Below are 18,720 nucleotides of genomic sequence, written 5' to 3'. Positions count from 1 at the left end.
TTGTTTTTAAGGGATGCAGCAGAAGACAATTTGCCATTCTGATGCATGAAATGACAGAACATTCTGCAAAACTGAAGATAATGGTACTGTAGCTGATTTTCATACAAATGATTACATGCCATCAACTTCTAGTAATTGTATGCTAACCACTTCTGTCTCTAGTATTAATTTCTAAATTTTCTAAGGATTTTCCAGATTTATTTTTATTCTATTCATTATTCTTATCACTTGTCACCTGTTTCTGCTATTTTCCTTAATTTTATCAACTTTATAGTAATTTTATAGTAATTTTTATAGTCCAGCAGCCACTAGCATCACCTGCTAAAATATGTCAGTTTCTGCTTGATGATCATTATCTCAAAGAAATAATCAGCCTTATTTGGTTAAGGACTAACGAAAAGGGTAAAGGTTTTCCTGTGAGTCATGTCCAGTTCTAGGGCCAAGGAAGCTAGCATTGTCCAAAGACAATTTCCATGGTCATATGGCCAGCATATCTGTATGCCAAAGGAGCATGGAATGCTGTTACCCTCTTATTAATCTACTTGCATTTGCATGCTTTTGAACTGGTAGGCAGAAGCTGGGGCAAGTAATGGGAGCTCGCCCTCCAGGACTAACTAGTCTCCTAGAAATCCATTGTATTCATAGTAACCATATTATAAATTTGTAATTCAAAACTTTTGAATCTTCTCAGTATCCAGTGTCCAGTTTTCTGATTATCGCAGATCTATACAATTTAGAAGATCAAAAGGAAAAGTATTTAAATAAGATAAGCTTTCTATCAAAAGCCCATCTTTCTGGTGGGTAGAAAACAACATTCTCCTTTATTGTCCCAGAGATATGGAATGCAGATCCACAAGGATTGCCTTAGGCTCCTTCTTCTCCCACTTTGTTGGAATCTGTGAAGGTTTTTCCATTTTGTTATTCATTGTTAGATAATTTAAAATATTCTTGTCTAAATTTGTATTCCTTCTATAGCAAAATATCCATTTTTATCTGTTCTTAGACCCAAGAAAGCACATTGCTAGCTGCAACTTTTTATCATTAAATTTATTAGATACAGTAGAATTTGTTTTTTTAATGTTAAATATTAGCCCAGATTTTTCAGACTTTCCATTCTTATTTTCATGAGTTCAAAGATTTTACTGTCAGATGCTAATGTTGCAATCTTCTTTTCTCAGATTACTAATATTTTTGACCATCAACATTTATGGCAGATGTCTTCGCTAATATAGTTCAGTATACGAGTCCATATTTTTAAAGGACCCAGGTTATTGCTGTAATGAAACTATAAGTATTCTGCAAACATATATAAATAATTAAAATATGGTGCTAAATTGACGGGGATTAAAGGAATGATCAGTCAATTTTTTTAAAATAAATAAGAATGTTATTTAGAGTTTTACCCTATCCTGGAGTATCTTGTTTACAGTTCTACACTGTAAAGCTCAAGCATTTAGAGATGTAGCAATACTTTTCTGTCATATTGCTGCATTGCTTACCCAAAAGTTCAAATCCAACAGCAGGTTTTGGTAACTCTTTCACTGCTATTTGTTGAATTAAAAGTGACAAACTGACTAAGTAAATAGTATTGCATTAACTATTGTATCACTATCTGCAAACATATATAAATAATTAAAATATGGTGCTAAATTGACGAGGATTAAAGGAATGATCAGTCAATTTTTTTTAAATAAATAAGAATGTTATTTAGAGTTTTACCCTATCCTGGAGTATCTTGTTTACAGTTCTACACTGTAAACTCAAGCATTTAGAGATGTAGCAATACTTTTCTGTCATATTGCTGCATTGCTTACCCAAAAGTTCAAATCCAACAGCAGGTTTTGGTAACTCTTTCACTGCTATTTGTTGAATTAAAAGTGACAAACTGACTAAGTAAATAGTATTGCATTAACTATTGTATCACTATCGGAAAATTGCATATAAAAAAGTTCAGAATGTCAGTATTTTAAAGAAAAGGTCTCAGTTGTTCTGATTGCAGAACTACCATATAAAAGTTAATAAGTAATTTTTAGAAGCTTCAAGATTAATAATTATTTAATATAAATGTATAAATCTTGTAGATTTAGTTAGTTGTTCAAGAGCAAATAAAAATAAACATTCTAAACATTAGCAAATTGCAAAATGGTTCAGAGTGTGCCTTTGAAAATACCACTTTTGAAGGATGCTGTAATTCATTATTTCTCATCATTAGTTTGACAAAATATTATTTCATCAGATTGCTTTGGCAGAATGTTTGTTGACCAAAAATTGGGTTTTCAAATCACATTTAAGACTAATATTTCCATATGCCTAATACTTCCATTTAAAAAAAAGAAATATTTGAGTAATCAAATACTTGAACTACAAATTTTGAGAAGTAATAAAGTGCTTTTGTTTGTTGTAAAAATATTAATATAAGTATTATAGCAATTGCATTTAACAAATATTTAATCATAAGATACATTATCACCTCTGTAAGAATAAAGAAGACATTATTTTTTGCCATATAAGTTATGTTACGCTTAAATACTAAAATTGTATATTTTATTGGCATTGCTTCAATTGGGTGATTACCCCTAGTTGTATATACAGAAGATTGGTTAACAGAAATTAGTAAACAGACATAAGTTCATGTACAAACTGCAGGTAATTATGGCTATAAGTTGTGATGGTTATTAAATGGGTCATGTAGCCATGCCTGATTTGACAAACTTTTTTGCAGGGGTTGTTAAGCAAACACAGCATTTATTAAGCGAACCCATTGTTTGCTATGAGTGCTTTTTGCGAATTTCTGGCAATGTCATAAATCGTGGTCACATGAGTATAGACATCAAAAATGGCCATAAATGCAAGTTGGATGCCAAGAACCTAAAATGTGATCATGTGACCAAGGGGGCTGTCAGAACTTCAAATCTGGGTCATAAGTACTTTTCATAGAGTCCAATGTAACTTTGACCAGTCGGTCAGCAATCAGTCATAAATCAAGGAATACCTGCATATCATTTTCCAATATATTTGTATTTTTTTGTATTTTACACAACACAGGTGCATAAGTGGCGAATATCTGTAGATCGGATGTAGGATGAGGGTGAAGGTTCGTTCTCTGAGCTCGGAGAAGGGGCGTTGTTTTACCTGAACGCCTTTTCTCAGCATGATGATGTAGGATCCACCGGTGGGTAATTTCAGCCTTCCTGCTCAGTTGAGACTAAGTCAGAAATCTGCCATGCCTCCTTCTGGGCTGGACCTTCCCAGTTTTTGAACAAGGCAAAGCAAAACATGATGAAGTCTGACGCGTTGGCTCCTTCTACTCTGACACAGGCCCAGACGGCCTTTAAGGGTGGGTGTGGATTCTACATCATCATGCTGAGAAAAGGCGTTCAGGTAAGACAACGCATGATGAGTGTAGAATCCACCGGTGGGTCATACCAAAGCCCCTCATGTCCCTACAGGGGGGGAATAGTCTGGGAATGTGTCCCACCAGATGGAACTACTTGCTGTAACATTCTCCGACCAAACAAAGCATTCGCAGAGGCAAACTTGTCTAGCTTCTAATGTCTGATGAATGAAGAAGGAGAGGACCAAGTTACAGCCCTGCAGATTTCCGCAATGAATGCCTGGGTAGACCAGGCCGCTGATGTAGCCACACTGTGAGTGGAGTGGGCAGTGATGCATCTAGGGACTGGTAGGAACTGAGAGAGATAGGCACGGGCAACGCATGCCTTAATCCACCTTCCAGTGGTCGAAGAGGAAACCTTCTGACCCATGGAAGACGCCACTCTGAGTGGTCCACCGTGGACCTGCTCAGGGAGTCTGCCTGATGGTTCGCCTCCCCCGATTTGTGCTCTGCTTTGATGGATCTTAGATTGCCCTCTGCCCAAGAGCCCAGGATATGGGCTTTGAGCATAAGGGACTTGGAGCGGGTCTCTCCCTGCCTGTTGACGTGTGCCTTTGCTGCCACGTTGTCTGTCAATATCAGTACGTGGCTCCCCACTACTATGGTGGAGAAGTGGCGGAGTGCCAGGTGAATGGCCCTTAGTTCTAGCCAGTTTATGTTGTGGCTCAAGTCCGAACGGGACCATTGACCCTGGGCTAGATGTGTCTAGAGATGAGTGCCCCAGCCAAACAGGCTGGCGTCCGTGGTCAAGGTGAGGCTGGCAGACTCCTTGAAAGGGGATCCCCTGGCCATTGCCGATGAGGTCCACCACAGAAGAGATGACAATGTTTGGCATGGGACCCTCACCCTCCTGGTGGAAGAACTCATGTTCTGCTTCTGAAAGGGTAGCAGGAACCACTGGAGTGCAGTCTGGCCCATGGAATGATCCTCATACAGGAGACCATCTTCCCCAGTAGTTGAGACAGTTGGACTAGGGGAATTACCTTCTCTCTCTGAATACGGTGGATGAGGGTCCAGATGTTGTTCCGGTGATCCTGGGAAAGGAAGACCTCGCACAGATTGGAGTCTATGATCGCCCCCAGGTGGAGGAGGCAAGTTGATGGGACCATGTGGCTCTTCTGGAAGTTCATGGAGAATCCGTGAGCTTGAAGAGTCCTGATGGTGATTTCCAGGTCCAATTGGGCCGAATGGAAGGAACGGGATTGGATAAGGATATCGTCCAGATAGCATTGTATGCGCATCGGGATCATTCTCAGATGGGCGGCTAAAACCGCTAAGATCTTCGTAAACATCCGTGGGGCCAAGGAAAGGCCAAATAGGAGTGCTTTGTACTGAAAATGCCGGTGCACATAACAAAACCGGAGGAATTTGCGGTGTTCAGGAAGGATCGGGACGTGAAAGTAAGCTTCAGTCAGGTCTATGGAGGACAGGAAATCCCCCCTCCTGATACTGGCCAGGATGGACTTGAGAGTCTGCATCTTGAACCGCTTGTAGGCCAAGAAATAGTTTAGTCCTTTCAAGTCGAATATTGCCCTCCAGCCTCCTGAGGTCTTCGGTACCACGAACAGGATGGAGTAAAACCCCTGTCCCCTCTGTTCCATGGGCACCGGCTCTATGGCCTCTATCTCCAGTAGGTGGGAGATGGCCATGGACATGATTCCTGCCTTGATGGCGTTTCTTGTGTTGGGGCATGGTAGGAAACGCCCTGGAGGTATGGATAAGAACTCCAGGGCGAGGGCATGTCATATGGTGTCTATCACCCATGAGTCTGTGGTGGTGGCCTCCCAAGTGTCGCTGAATAGGGACAGACGGCCCCCTATGGGAGAGGTTGCCTTGGCGTCACTTGTTCCATCTGTAGGAACGGCCTCCAGTACCCCAAAAGGGCCACTTGGTCTGGTACTGGGCCCTGGTTCTAGGGGTCTGGCAGTCCTGCTGGCGATCCTGTCTAGGGGGGAAGGAACGAGAGCTCCGGGACCAACCCCAGGACTGCCCGACCCGATAGGGCTGCCTCCAATCCCAGGTGGCACCAGAACGAAAGGGTTGCCTACGGAAATCCTGTTAAGGCTTTCTGCCCGTCCTCTTAAAGGGGTGTGCAAGTTCCTTGTGCTTGTCCTTTCCCTCTATGAGATATGGCTCGAGGACTGGGCCAAAGAGGTGCGTGCCGCTATAAGGGACAGTCGATAGGCGCCACTTGGACTTCAGGTCGGCCAGCCATTGTTTTAACCAAAGCAGTCTGCAGGCTGAGACAGTGGCTGCAATAGATCTGGCGGAGTACCTGGCAGAGTGGAGCGACGCGTCCATCACATATTCAGATGCTGCGACCAATTTGCCCAATGTCTGGCGCATCTGGCCAGGGGGAATGAGGGCCTGGAGCTCACAGAGCCACATGATGGACGACCTGGCAAAAAAAGACGATGATGTAGCCGCCTTGATCGCCCACCCCGAAACTTGGTAAGCTCTGCGGAGGGAAAACTCAAATCTCTTTTCCTCCACTTTCAAGGCCTCTGCCATGTCTCCTGGAATGGTGGAGGAAGAAAACAAGGAAGTTAGTGGAGTGTCCGCAAGTGGCATCTCCAGGAGGGAAGAAAAGGAAGAGGAGACATTGAAAAGTTTTTTCTCTGTCCTGCTGGGAGAAGGGAAAGTGCCCAGCGAAGAGCACTGCTTTTCCACCGTGCTGCGGAAGAAAGTCGGGCATGGAATCTGTTTCTCCTCAACCACCGGCTCTGAGACAGAGGGTTCAAGTCTTGGGTGGTGGTGGTAGATGGCTTAGGCTCCTGTTCAGGAGTGAGGTTGGCCATGGTACAGGCCTTTAGGAGCAGTGATCGAAATAAAAAAGAGACCAGATGCCGGGGATGGATCTGGAGCCGCCTCCTCGTCCTCTGACATAGATATGTCCGAAGCTTCAAGGTCCACGGATCCCTCCTCTGCTATTTGGGAGGATGTATCAGAATTGCCTGAACTGGCAAACAGGGTAGGGCCTGTTTGAGGCAGGGATGGTGGGGGGAGGGGGCATCTGTAAAGGCCATTGACCCATGTATTGTGCAAACGCCTGGTAAAGGCCTTTGCACAAAACAATGTATTGCATAAAGGCCTGAAATTGGTCCGACCACATGCCCTGTTGGTCTGTGGGGCGGATGCTAGCTGGCATAGGGGTATACGTGGCTTCTGGGCCTTGCTGTGTTTTGGGGGAGGGGAAATTTCCCTAAGTGCTTGTTAGAGAGGGGACAGGGGAACCGACTTGTCCAGTTTCCTCCTGAGGAGACCATGCCCTAGGGGCATCACAGGGGAGGCGCGAATTGAGACTCAAATAGTGAGCGGTCCACTTCTGCTCCATTGGAGGTGAACCTTTGAGCTCTGGAGAATTCCCTCTCCAGTGCCTGATGTCTCCTTGAGGCCTCTCTCTCAGCAGCTTTGGAGGGCTTCTTGGTGGACGAGGCCTTTGCCTTAGATTTTTTCTTTCCTCCTGCTTCCAATTCAGATGATTTGCGCTTTTTTTCTGAAGGGGGAACAGAAGAGCCCTGCGATGGCTGAGGAGTTGCACTGTCTGCCATTGCCACCTGGATATTCCAGGCAGGAGATGTCCGGAGGGGGGGGGTTAAGTACGCAGATCTGGTTGTCAGAGAGGGAACTCGCACGCTCTGAGCAACAGCAATGGCTGACAGCCAGATAATTATCTAGAATTATTTGTCAGGTCTTGCGGCACAGCGCCACATGGCTAAATGGGACAGGTGGATACTAATAAAATTCCCCCTCTTGTATGGAAGTTGTCATTCGTCGTGAATGCCCAGATGAGCACTTTTATTAATAGATCTGTTCAGATCAGTTTCTAGGACCTCAAGGGCCTTGTGAGGCTTGGAAGGTTTCTAATGAGGTGGTAAGGCCGCAGGTCAAAGAGATTGCTGATAGGCCAAGAAGGTGACTGGGGAATCCAAAATGGCGGTCGTGCCACCTATGCCACCAATGGTAAGGTACCGTGGCTGCAGTCTGATTTTAAATTGTCCGGTTCGCCCCCCCCCGATCCGTGCCTGTCATGGCAGGATATTTTTTTTTTTTTTTTATTAAAAGTTTTATAAATTTTACAAAAAAGAAAAAAGAATACAAAACAAGAGACAACATATACAAAAAAATAAAACTAAACAATACATATATATAAAAAAAAAAACCCCACCCCTCCCAAAACCCCCCCCTCCCTTCCCCCCCCCTGAGCTTCCCAGAGCAGAATATAGGCTTAAGAAGTAAAAATAAAAATTAAATTAAGAACTTTATATTTATATATATAAAAAGATTATCTATAATATATATGAAAATAAAACTTATGAAAAAACTATATAATATTTTTGTATACCCAATCTAAATTGTATAAATTTTATCCATTTATCCCAAACAGCAAGAAACTTCTCTTGCGTTTGTTGCTTTAAGAAAGCCGAAATCTTTGCCATTTCCGCCAGATAAGCTACTTTAAGAAACCATTCCTGCAATGTAGGCAAAGATTCCTTCTTCCAATATTGTCCTACTAACAGCCTAGCGGCTGTAATCAAATTTAACATCAAAACAACCTCCTTTGTATCACAATCTGTAACAATACCTAACAAAAATAATTGCGGAGTAAATTTTACCCTCCTTCTAAAAATTCTCTGGATATTCCACCATATTTTGATCCAAAATGCTTTTATCTCTCTGCATGACCACCAAATATGATAATAGGAAGCCTCCTTATAACCACATCTCCAACATTTGGGTTGCACGTCAGGGTACATATAAGACATTTTTTGTGGATCAAGGTGCCATCTATAAAACATTTTATAAAAATTCTCCCTTAAGTTCTGTGCTTGTGTAAATTTGACATTTCTCACCCAAATATTTTCCCAGGTGTCCAATGAGACTGGCTCACCAAAATTCTGCGCCCATCTTATCATACAATCTTTAATTAGTTCCGTTTCTGAATCCAATTCAACTAAAACCGCATAAATTCTCTTAATGTGGGTTTGTCTTGAATCCTTCACTTGCTTGATAAGATTTTCATCTTCTCTAAGAAAACCCACCTTACAATCCATCTTCCATCTGTCTAATAATTGCCTATATTGGAACCAAGAATAAATAAAGTTTTCTTGTGCTAACTCTTCCCGTGATTTTAATTGCCAGTTTTGTCCATCCCATTTAAGTAACTGTCTGTAAGACACCATATCCATTTTAACCCCTCTTTTTATTGCTTCTATCGCATGCCAAGGTATAGCCCATAATGGTACTTTGAAATCACTTTTATAATATTTTCTCCAAATCCTAAGTAAAGAAATTCTTAAGATATGAGATTTAAAAGCCCAATCCATTTTTTTATTGAATATTAAATAGGCATGCCACCCATAAAGTAAATCCCATCCCTCTAGATAAAGTATCTCAGAATTTGTCAAATTTACCCAATCACTGATTAGTGTTAAAACCACCGCATCATAATATAATTTCAAATTTGGTACCTTAAGTCCACCCCTCTCACGGAAGTCTTGCATAATTTTAAACTTAACCCTTGGCTTTTTCCCTGCCCAGATAAATTTATTAAGACCCTTCTGCCACTCATTTAAATTAATCTCATTTTTCAAAATTGGTAACATTTGAAACAGAAAAAGAAACTTGGGTAAAATATTCATTTTTATCACTGCAATTCTTCCCATGAGGGATAATTGCAACTTTTCCCAGTTCTTCAAGTCCTTCTGTACCCTGACCCACAACCTTTCATAATTATTTTTAAATAATTTTACATTAGAAACAGACAACATCACCCCCAAATATTTTACCTTATTAACAATCTCAAAACCCGTCAGGTTAGTCAAAATCTGCTTCTCCTGACTAGACATATTTTTAGGTAAAATTTTGGTCTTATTTACATTAATCTTAAAACCCGAGACCAAGCCATAATGATGAATCAACTGTAATAAGTTTACTACAGAATAATCAGGTTGCGACAAAGTAACAACCAAGTCATCCGCAAAAGCTCTTAACTTATATTCTTTTTTATTAACATATATTCCTTTAATTTCCTGAGACTCTCGAATTTTGATCAATAATATTTCCAATGTTAAAACAAACAACAATGGCGATAAAGGACACCCCTGTCTAGTACCTTTCTCTATTGTGAAAACCTCCGAAAGACCTCCATTAACAATAAGTTGTGCTGTTTGTTTTTGATATATTACCTTAAGGGCTTGTAATATGTTTTCACCAAAATTCATTTCTTCCATTACTCTTAGCATAAAATGCCAATTCAATTGGTCAAATGCTTTTTCAGCATCTAAAAATATGAGCCCTGCAGGAACTTGGTTGTTCTTATCTAAGTATTCTAATAGATTAATAATTTGTCTAACATTGTTTTTCATATACCTTCCTGTTATAAACCCTGATTGATCTTTATGCACAAGATGATGCACCACCCTCATAAGCCTATTTACCAAAATTTTTACAAATATCTTATAATCCACGTTTAAAAGAGATATAGGCCTATAATTTTTTGGTAAAGTAAGATCTTGATCCTCCTTTGGAATCAATGATATAAAGGCACTACGCCATGAAGGAGGAATCTCTAAACCCTGTAAGATACCATTAAAAAGATCATTTAATGGTTGGATCATCTCCTCCATTAAAGCTTTATAATAAACAGCTGTTAACCCATCCGTACCCGGTGCTTTCCCTAATTTCAATTGTTGAATTGCTGAGGCAATTTCCTCCTTAGTAATTAAGCCATTAATTTCATATTTCTGATCCTCAGTCAGTTTAGGAAAACTTGCCTCAGCTAAATATTTATTTATATCTAACAATTGTACATTAGTAGATTTATATAAGTTTTGATAATAATCCAAAAAAGATTTTTTAATTAATTCCTTCTGAGAAACTAGTTTACCCTTGTAATTTATTTTCTCTATTATTCTCTGTCTCTGTTTCTTTCTTAATTGATAAGCCAACCATCTCCCCGGCTTATTAGCATTACAAAATGTATTTTGTTTCATAAATAATAAGTTGGTTGCAGCTTGATCTGCTATCAACATATTAAATTGTGACCTTAATAACTTTACAGATTCTTTAGTACTTTCATCAGAAGGATTTAGAATCAAAGCCCTTTCTTTTAATTTAATTTCATCTTCAAGTTCTCTACGTTTCTGAATCTGATTTCGCTTATAAAAATTATTCATTTTTATCAAAACACCGCGCATAAATGCTTTACCTGCATCCCATACCATTGACATTGAAGTCCCCTTGTACATATTCAAAGCAAAATAGTCCTTTAAACACTCCTTTAATTTTTGAACATTCTTCTCTTGTCTAAACAAATTTTCATTAACTCTCCAGGATCTTCTTTCCTCTTTCTCTTGAATCAGCTCCATCCAAACTGGACTATGATCCGTCAGTGATCTAGGAAAAATCTTAACATTCTTTACTTTATTATACAAGTCCGTGGTAATCAAGAAAAAGTCAATTCTTGAAAAAGATTGGTGTCTATCAGAAAAAAAAGTAAAGTCTCTCTCCTCTTGGTTACGTTCCCGCCAATAATCCCTTAATTCCCAGTCTTCTTTCATATCAAAAAAGGCTTTAGGTAGCCTTGCTTGTTTAAGAAAAGGAGAGGAACCTTTCTTGTCCCTTTGTGTATCTAAGACACCATTCCAATCACCCATTAATACCACTGATCTATAATCAAGCAATGTTATTTTTTGATGTAACTGCTTATAAAATTGTTCCTGTTGTTGATTTGGAGCGTAAAGTCCAACTATAAGTATTTTCTTACCATAAATACCAAGTTCAATCATCACATATCTCCCCTGGGGATCTGATTCTACCAGACAAGCTGGTAGGTTTTGTTTAACATATATAACAACTCCCCCTTTCTTCCCAGGAGCAGAAGATATAAAATGAGATCCCAAACGAGCATTAACTAAATATTTCTGATCTTTAAGTAAAATATGAGTTTCCTGTAAGCAAATAACATCATTAGTATGTTGCTTCAAATAATAAAAGATTTTTTTGCGTTTCTGAGGAGAATTCAATCCATTAACATTCCAGGTCAAAAACTTTGCCATCTCCCTTGGCACGCAGCCTGGAGAAGACACCATCAAACTCTGAAAGAGCTGCGTGTGTTGCATAACTCTTGGGTCTTGCTCCTCCCACCGGCGGTGATGCACTTCCAGGAGAACTCTCTTTAGGCTCTTTTTTACGTTGCTCCTTCTCTTTACGCTTATAGGCTGCACGGGTCATCCTCTGCTCTTTAACCTCCGTCTGGCGTTGCTTTACAGCTTCTATCATCCCAGCGGAAACCAAATCTAATGCCTCAGATTGCTGCTCAACTTCCTTGCCACTCAGAGATTTCCGACCAGATGAGGTTGAGCCTGCACCCAGGACCGAAGTATAAAAGTCTCTAGCTTTGTCAACTGTGTTCAATCTGTAGCGTGTCCCAGCATGGCTCAAAACAATACCCATCGGAATTTCCCATCTAAATGGCATCGATCTAGCTTTAAGCTCATTGGTTAAAAAAGCAAAGTCTTTCCTGCTTCTTAAAATTTTGGATGGGATTTCCTTTAGAATGATGACATCTTGGGCAGCAATCTGAAATCTTTTATTGTAAAAAGCTTGTATAATCTCATTCCGCAGGGACTTCTTTGTAAAATAAATCACCACATCTCTAGGCAAGTTCTTCTGCTTAGCAATCCAAGAGTTGAGCCTATAAATTTTTTCCACTTCTCTCTGTAATTCTCCTTTATCCATATCCAAGGCCAGCGCCAGATCAGTAAGGACCACCTCCACCAGATCTTGATTCACATCTTCCTTGAGGCCTCTGATCCTCAGGGCATACTCCATTTGTCTGTACTGAAACATCAAAATATCTTCTTGTGAGGAGTCCACCTTCCTTTCCACATCTTGAATTTTGTCATCCAAAGAGTCAACTTTGTCTTCCACTTCCTCAAGCCTTGCATCGAGCTTAACCACCACAGTAGCCAAACCTGAAACAGCTGCCAGTATATCTTGTCGTAATTCATTATTGTTTTCTTGCAATTTAGTCTTTATCCCCGTTATCTCTTCTTTGAGATCAGATTTAATTTCTGATTTAATCTGTGAGACAAATTGATTCATTTCCTCTCTCATTTGAACTACAATCTCTCCCATTATGCCTCTAACCTCTTGTGCTGAAAGTCCAGATAGAGGAGGGGAGGGTGGTGGCTGAGCCGGTGGTACATGTTTAGATTGTTGTTGTAGCTGTGCAGTGGAAGTTATAGGAGAAGAAATAACCTTGGGTATTGAGGAAGGCTGCTGCCTCTTTGAAGCCATTTTAAAAAGCACAATTGTCACTTCCCTTTCCCCTCCAGCCAGGAAGGGAGGAGGGAAAAAAAAGAAAAAATTTTTTAAAAAGAGACAAACTATAGTCCTTGAAAGTCCAGAGTAAATCCAAAGAATAAAAAATAAAAGAGCAAACAATTCAAAAGAAAAAATTCTAAGCCAAAAGCAAAAGTAAAAGCAAAAACCAGTCCTTAAAAAGGGAAAGTAAAACAAAAGAGAAAGGAAAAAAAAACTCCGACACTTTCAAAGCGCCATCTTAAATCCTTTCACTAATATAACAAAAAAAGGAGGAATAATAGTAGAAATCAAAAAATAAAAAAAATAAACACCTAAATTATAACAAAAAATCCTTTAAACTGCTCCGTCCGTTTAAAAATTACTCACCAGAATGCTATAAACACGGAGATAGAAGCGGCGGTTTCTTTTGCTTCCTAGGAAGCAAAAACAGCTGGGAGGCGGAGATCAGCAGGAGCTCCGAGGGAACACTCCTTTCACCCCCTCTAGAAACAAATCCAGAGGGGGTTCAGGGGTTCTACCTCTATCCCTGCACTCTCTGTCCCTTCCCTTTGCCCGGGAAGGGATTTCCGAGCCGCGGGCCAGCTGATGCACGCTGCGCTCCGCGGCTCTGACACTTCCCCAGCTGGACGGCTAAAAGCTAGCCGCCATCGCCGTCGCCTCACACCGGAAGCTCATGGCAGGATATTAACAGAGTGGGCCTAGCAGGCCAGGAAGCCTTTCTGAGGGGTTTTGCGGTTCCAAAATGGCGGCCGCAACTTGCAAATCCTTCAAAATTGCAGCCGCGCCAAAAATAACAGCCGTCTGTGAGACGGCCGGGCCTTCCCTGTCCAGGGGAACCTCAAAGGGGCTATTAAGAGTCTTTTGGGCCTATCTACTCCCACTGAGGCCGAAAACAAATGACTTGCAGTTTGGAGTGTTGCGCAGCCTCCGCTGCGATCCGGATCGCCGTCTGGATGATTCGCGGCAAAACGGGCTCTGCTGAGGCCGTCTGGCCTCCCAAGGGGATCGCTCAGCTGGAAGGAAGATCTGGAGAAATGCCTTTTGCGTTGATATTGGAGGCCTGTGAATTCGAGGAAGGAAGCTTGGGTGGAGCCTGCAAGGCTCGCTAGAACCGAGGTTGCAGTCAGCTGCCAGTTATACAATTTGGAACCGAATTGACCAGTAAGACTAATATTTAATTTGGATTACTAAATAATTAATTTAATTAGTAACTAATATTTAACCTAATCTAGTTTTCCGAGGAGCCAAAAAAACTGTGTCCTGCTGAGCTAAGACTAAGGCAAAAACTGGGAAGGTCCAGTCCAAAAGGAGGCATGGCAGATTTCTGACTTAATCTCAATTGAGCAGGAAGGCTGAGATTACCCACCTGTGGATTCTACACTCATCGTGCTGGAGAATGAATCTTCGCCCTCACAGGTGCATAATTCCAATCAGAGGCCAAATTTATCATTATATGGGATGTTGCAAGCTTTATTCAAAAAACAGACAGGAATATCTGTATATCTTTTAGCAAAATCAAAAAACAAAACAGATTGAATTTCTTTGCTCACCAGTAGATGGTGGTACAATACTCAGTAAGAGTTTCAATACTGATAATTTGATTTTAATCTCAAATTGGACTAAGAAGCTTGTACATACATTTCTGGGAAGAGAGGACAAATTGAAGTTTTCTGTTTCTCAGTAAGCTATCAGTATTATAGTATCATAATAATAAAATATAGTTTATTTTAGAAATATAAAGGAAGTTTAGAAGAGTGTTCATGAACAGGAATTGGGAAAAAGTAATGTAAAGAGAAATTACCTTTTCCCAACTCCTATTCATCTACACTCTTCCAGACTTCCTTTATTTTTTTGTAAAAAGATTGGATTTGGGGTGCATCCAATTCTCTTGTTGAACTGCATGCGGCTCAGTGATTACTCCGTTTGCATTGGTTTGCAAAGGTTAAAGCAATAGCAATAAGATTTACATACCGCTTCACAGTGCTTTGCAGCCCTCTCTAAGCGGTTTACAGAGTCAGCATATTGCCCCCAATAATCTGGGTCCTCATTTTACCAACCTCAGAAGGATGGAAGGCTAGTCAATGAGCCTGCAGTACTGCATTCTAACCACTATGCTACCATGACTCCTATCATGTTTCCCTGAAAATAAGAGCAGGTCTTATTTTTTTCCTCCAAAAGAGGCACCAGGTCTTATTTGGGGGGTCTTTTCCACTCACCTCGGGGAACTGACAGCCCCACCCAGCTGGCCCACTTCTTCTGCGGCTGAAGGAGCAGCTCCATTCTGCAGCTGAGAATGAGGCTCCGCTCTGTATTTCGCAGTCAAAGGCTGCAATGGCCTTCTGGAAAGGCCTCTGACTACGAAATGCAGGCCTGGGGATGACGCAGAAGAAGTGGGCCGGCGAGGAGAGGCCTGGCTGCAAGGTAAGTGGGTATGGAGCGCCTGGGGCAGCTCCACACCCCTTCTTGATTTTTAGGTGTGTGCCTCATCCCCAAACTAGGGCCTATTTTTGGAGTAGAGCTTATATTAGGTCCAATCCCAAAAATCAAGCTAAGGCTTATTTTCGGATAGGTCTACTTTTGAGGAAATACAGTAGCAATCCTTTTTGGACTTTCTGTTCGCACCAGGACTGAAAAGATGTGTAATGGATTTCTTTATAAATAAAAGATGGGATATTAGATGAAGAGATAAATGTTGCAAACGTAAAGGGGTGAAGAGTTACTAAATTTGTTTATACTTTTGATGAATGTTGGATTTATTTATTTATGTATTTCTTTTCTTACTTTTTTGTTCTCTCTTTTTTTTTTCCTTATACTTGCCATAGGCTAAATAAATAAATAAATTTCTTTGTACTTGTTACTCTTTCCTGTCTTTGTTTGGTTTACATTATATTTTATAAATATAATCAAAATTCTTAATAAAAATGTACAGTATACACAGAGACAAATGCACTAGATAATCCATGCCTGATTGGATCATAGTTTCAGGGATACATTTTTACCAGATTCCTCAATGCCTTCAACACAGAGCTTCTAATATACTGACTTCACTGGAAAAATTGGGATACATTCGAAGATGTATCTGCCTTGAAAATAGCCCATATTGAACAGTATAGCACAAACATCACCACAGCAAATTTTAATGAAATTTTCTATGGTATAAACAGATTTGTGATTATGTCATGATTATGTTTAGATCATTTTTTAAAAATCAAAATTGGCCAAATTTCAATACATGGGAGTCATTGGATGCATTCTATAAGATTTTGGATGCATTCTCTAAATTTGCCCATGTTTGTTCAAAGCATTACTGCATTCATTGTTATAGAAATGGCTAGAATATATTATTATTTAAAAGTAAACAGTTGAGGCTATATGTTGTTATCTTATTCTACTCCGCTAAAAAGTCAGAAGTTAAAGTTTTTCTTTCTTTTTTCCCTTTTACCCTGCACTTTTTTCCTCTTCCACTTTTCTTCCCCTATTTTCCCATTATTTTTTTCTTTGTATTTTGATAGGCCTACTTTGGCAGACAAATATATTCCTGAAGAATTCTCATGAAAACTTAACTTTAATTCTAAAATTGTGTCACAAATGCTCTCTGAGGTTGTTTTTGTTTTCCATAACTAGGATTGACGTTTGTTGAATACTTTACTCTGTCTAGTGTTATACTCTACATATAAGGAGGATTAGAATCAAAGTCTATTTTTTCCTGCCTATTTTTACAAGAGTTAGAGAGATTTTCTTTCCAGCTTTCAGGAGAGAAATAAGGTCTTTCATATTGTAGATGTGCATGTTACATCTCATTCTAAATTTTGTGTGTGTGTTGATATAGGAAATTTGTTTTAAAATATATCAGTGAAAAGTAATTGTGTAGGGTATTAATTGTGTGTTTCTGTTTTCTTTTAGAAAATATCCTTATAATTTCTGTGCCCAGATATGGAATCAATTTCTATGATGGGAAGTCCTAAAGTCTTAAATGAAACTTTCTTACCAAATGGTAGAAATTACATCAAGAACACCAGTAAGCTTACAATTGGCATAATTGGAAGTGGGGACTTCGCTAAATCCTTGACAACTAGGCTTATCAAGTGTGGGTTTCATGTGGTAATAGGAAGCAGAAACCCTAAATTTGTGGCGGAATTCTTTCCCCATGTTGTTGATGTCACTCATCATGAAGATGCTATAGCAAAAGCAAACATAATTTTTATTGCTATACGCAGAGAACACTATGCAGCTTTGTGGGAACTCAAACATCTACTTGTTGGTAAAATCCTTGTAGATGTCAGCAACAACATGAAAATTAATCAGTATCCAGAAGCCAATGCGGAGTACCTGGCATCCCTTTTCCCAGATTCCTTTGTTGTTAAAGGGTTCAATGTTATTTCAGCATGGGCACTACAAGTAGGACCAAAAGATGCAAGCAGACAGGTAAGTTATGCATTTCAGCATTTAAAACAACGAAAATGATACCTAACTATCAAGTACAAACATGAGAAACCTCTTGAAACCTCTGCTACAAAATGCTGTAATTTTTCATATGAGAGTACCTAAAAATGAAGTGAGATTATTTCTCATCTTCATAGTATAGCAGCTTCAGCATTCATTTTTATCAGGAGGCAGAGGAGAGTTTCAGATTGAGAGCCTCATTTGGTCTTTGGTTGGCTCATCAATCTACAATCAAAAGTGGATAAGTCCAGAGCAAAAGACGGTTGGACAACATGCCTTCAATTTAAATAAAACTAAAGTAAGTATAATTAATGCGGCTAGACTTGTTTGAAAATAATTTAGAAGAAACGTTTTGGATCATGCATAAATACAGCACATACAGTATTTGCTATACATTACTGTAAAGCATGTAAATTTTTTTGTGCTTTTGTAGCAGTCTGAAAAAAGATGTTCTGCTTTAAGAGCAAGATACTTTTTTGAAACTATTTTAATTATTCACCGGTTTACTGGTCATGTTGCATGTATTTAATAACTTGCATTTAGTATCAATATTTGGTGGAGCTCAAAGGCATGTATCTAAGATTTGGGGAATTGTATACGGTCCTGGGCAATATATTTTGCATCCTTGATTCATATAACATGAAATAAAGATAAAAATAAAATATCGATAAAATAATTACAAATGCCTTTGTAAATTGTGAGGTGTGCTAGGAAAAATGAGTTAAAGATAATTGCAGGAAGTCTCATACATACCCTACATACATACCCTAGTTTGACTAGTCCATGTAGTTATTGATTGTTTGTTTATTTTAGGTTTACATATGCAGTAACAACATTCAAGCTCGAAATCAAGTTATTGAACTTGTTCGTCAGCTCAGTTTTATTCCTGTTGATTTGGGCTCTTTATCATCTGCAAGGGAGATTGAAAATTTACCTCTTCAATTGTTCACCCTGTGGAAAGGACCAGTTATAGTGGCTGTTGGCCTAGCCACCTTCTTTTTTATCTATTCTTTTATTAGAGATGTAATACACCCTTACGTGAGAAATCACCAGAGTGATTTTTATAAGATTCCTATTGAGATTGTGAACAAGACATTGCCAGTTGTTGCAATTACTTTATTATCTCTAGTGTATTTATCAGGGCTCTTGGCAGCTGTTTATCAACTTTATTATGGCACTAAATACAAATTGTTTCCATCCTGGTTAGAAAACTGGCTGCAATGTAGAAAACAGCTTGGATTACTTAGTTTTTTCTTTGCAACAGTTCATGTTGTTTACAGCCTCTGCCTGCCTATGAGGAGGTCAGAACGATACCTGTTTTTAAATACAGCTTATCAACAGGTAAGAAAAACATCATTTTTGGGTCAGGTAATTCAGAACACCCCGATATTGCTGCATGTGTGATTTTTAATTTGAGCTGTGTTGATCATTGCTTAGACATTTCTTCCTGCATGAAAGAAACATTCAATTATGGTTTTTAAATGTGTTAACATTTTATACTATGTATAGTCACCTAATTATGTAGTGATGAATAATAATATATATAATATTAT

At 39.5% G+C, this 18,720-nt stretch overlaps 1 protein-coding gene across 2 annotated transcripts in view; it reads left to right on the top strand.

The window, feature by feature from the left end:
• The window catches only part of STEAP2 (STEAP2 metalloreductase), a 38,886-nt gene that overhangs the window by 6,867 nt on the left and 13,299 nt on the right, over window positions 1-18,720 (top strand). For both annotated transcript variants that reach the window (XM_039337806.1, XM_039337805.1), the window contains exons 2-3: window positions 16,628-17,149; window positions 17,981-18,508. In XM_039337806.1, coding sequence (XP_039193740.1) covers window positions 16,658-17,149; window positions 17,981-18,508 — 1,020 coding nt within the window. In that variant the 5' untranslated portion in view covers window positions 16,628-16,657. The remainder of the gene's footprint in view (window positions 1-16,627; window positions 17,150-17,980; window positions 18,509-18,720) is intronic.

This window comes from Crotalus tigris, unplaced genomic scaffold (genome assembly GCF_016545835.1).
Source record: "Crotalus tigris isolate CLP2741 ecotype Arizona unplaced genomic scaffold, ASM1654583v1 scf7180000017686.862900, whole genome shotgun sequence".
Lineage (NCBI taxonomy): Eukaryota > Metazoa > Chordata > Lepidosauria > Squamata > Viperidae > Crotalus > Crotalus tigris.
Note: the sequence above shows the minus strand (reverse complement) of the source record. Positions and strands in the feature narration are given on the sequence as shown.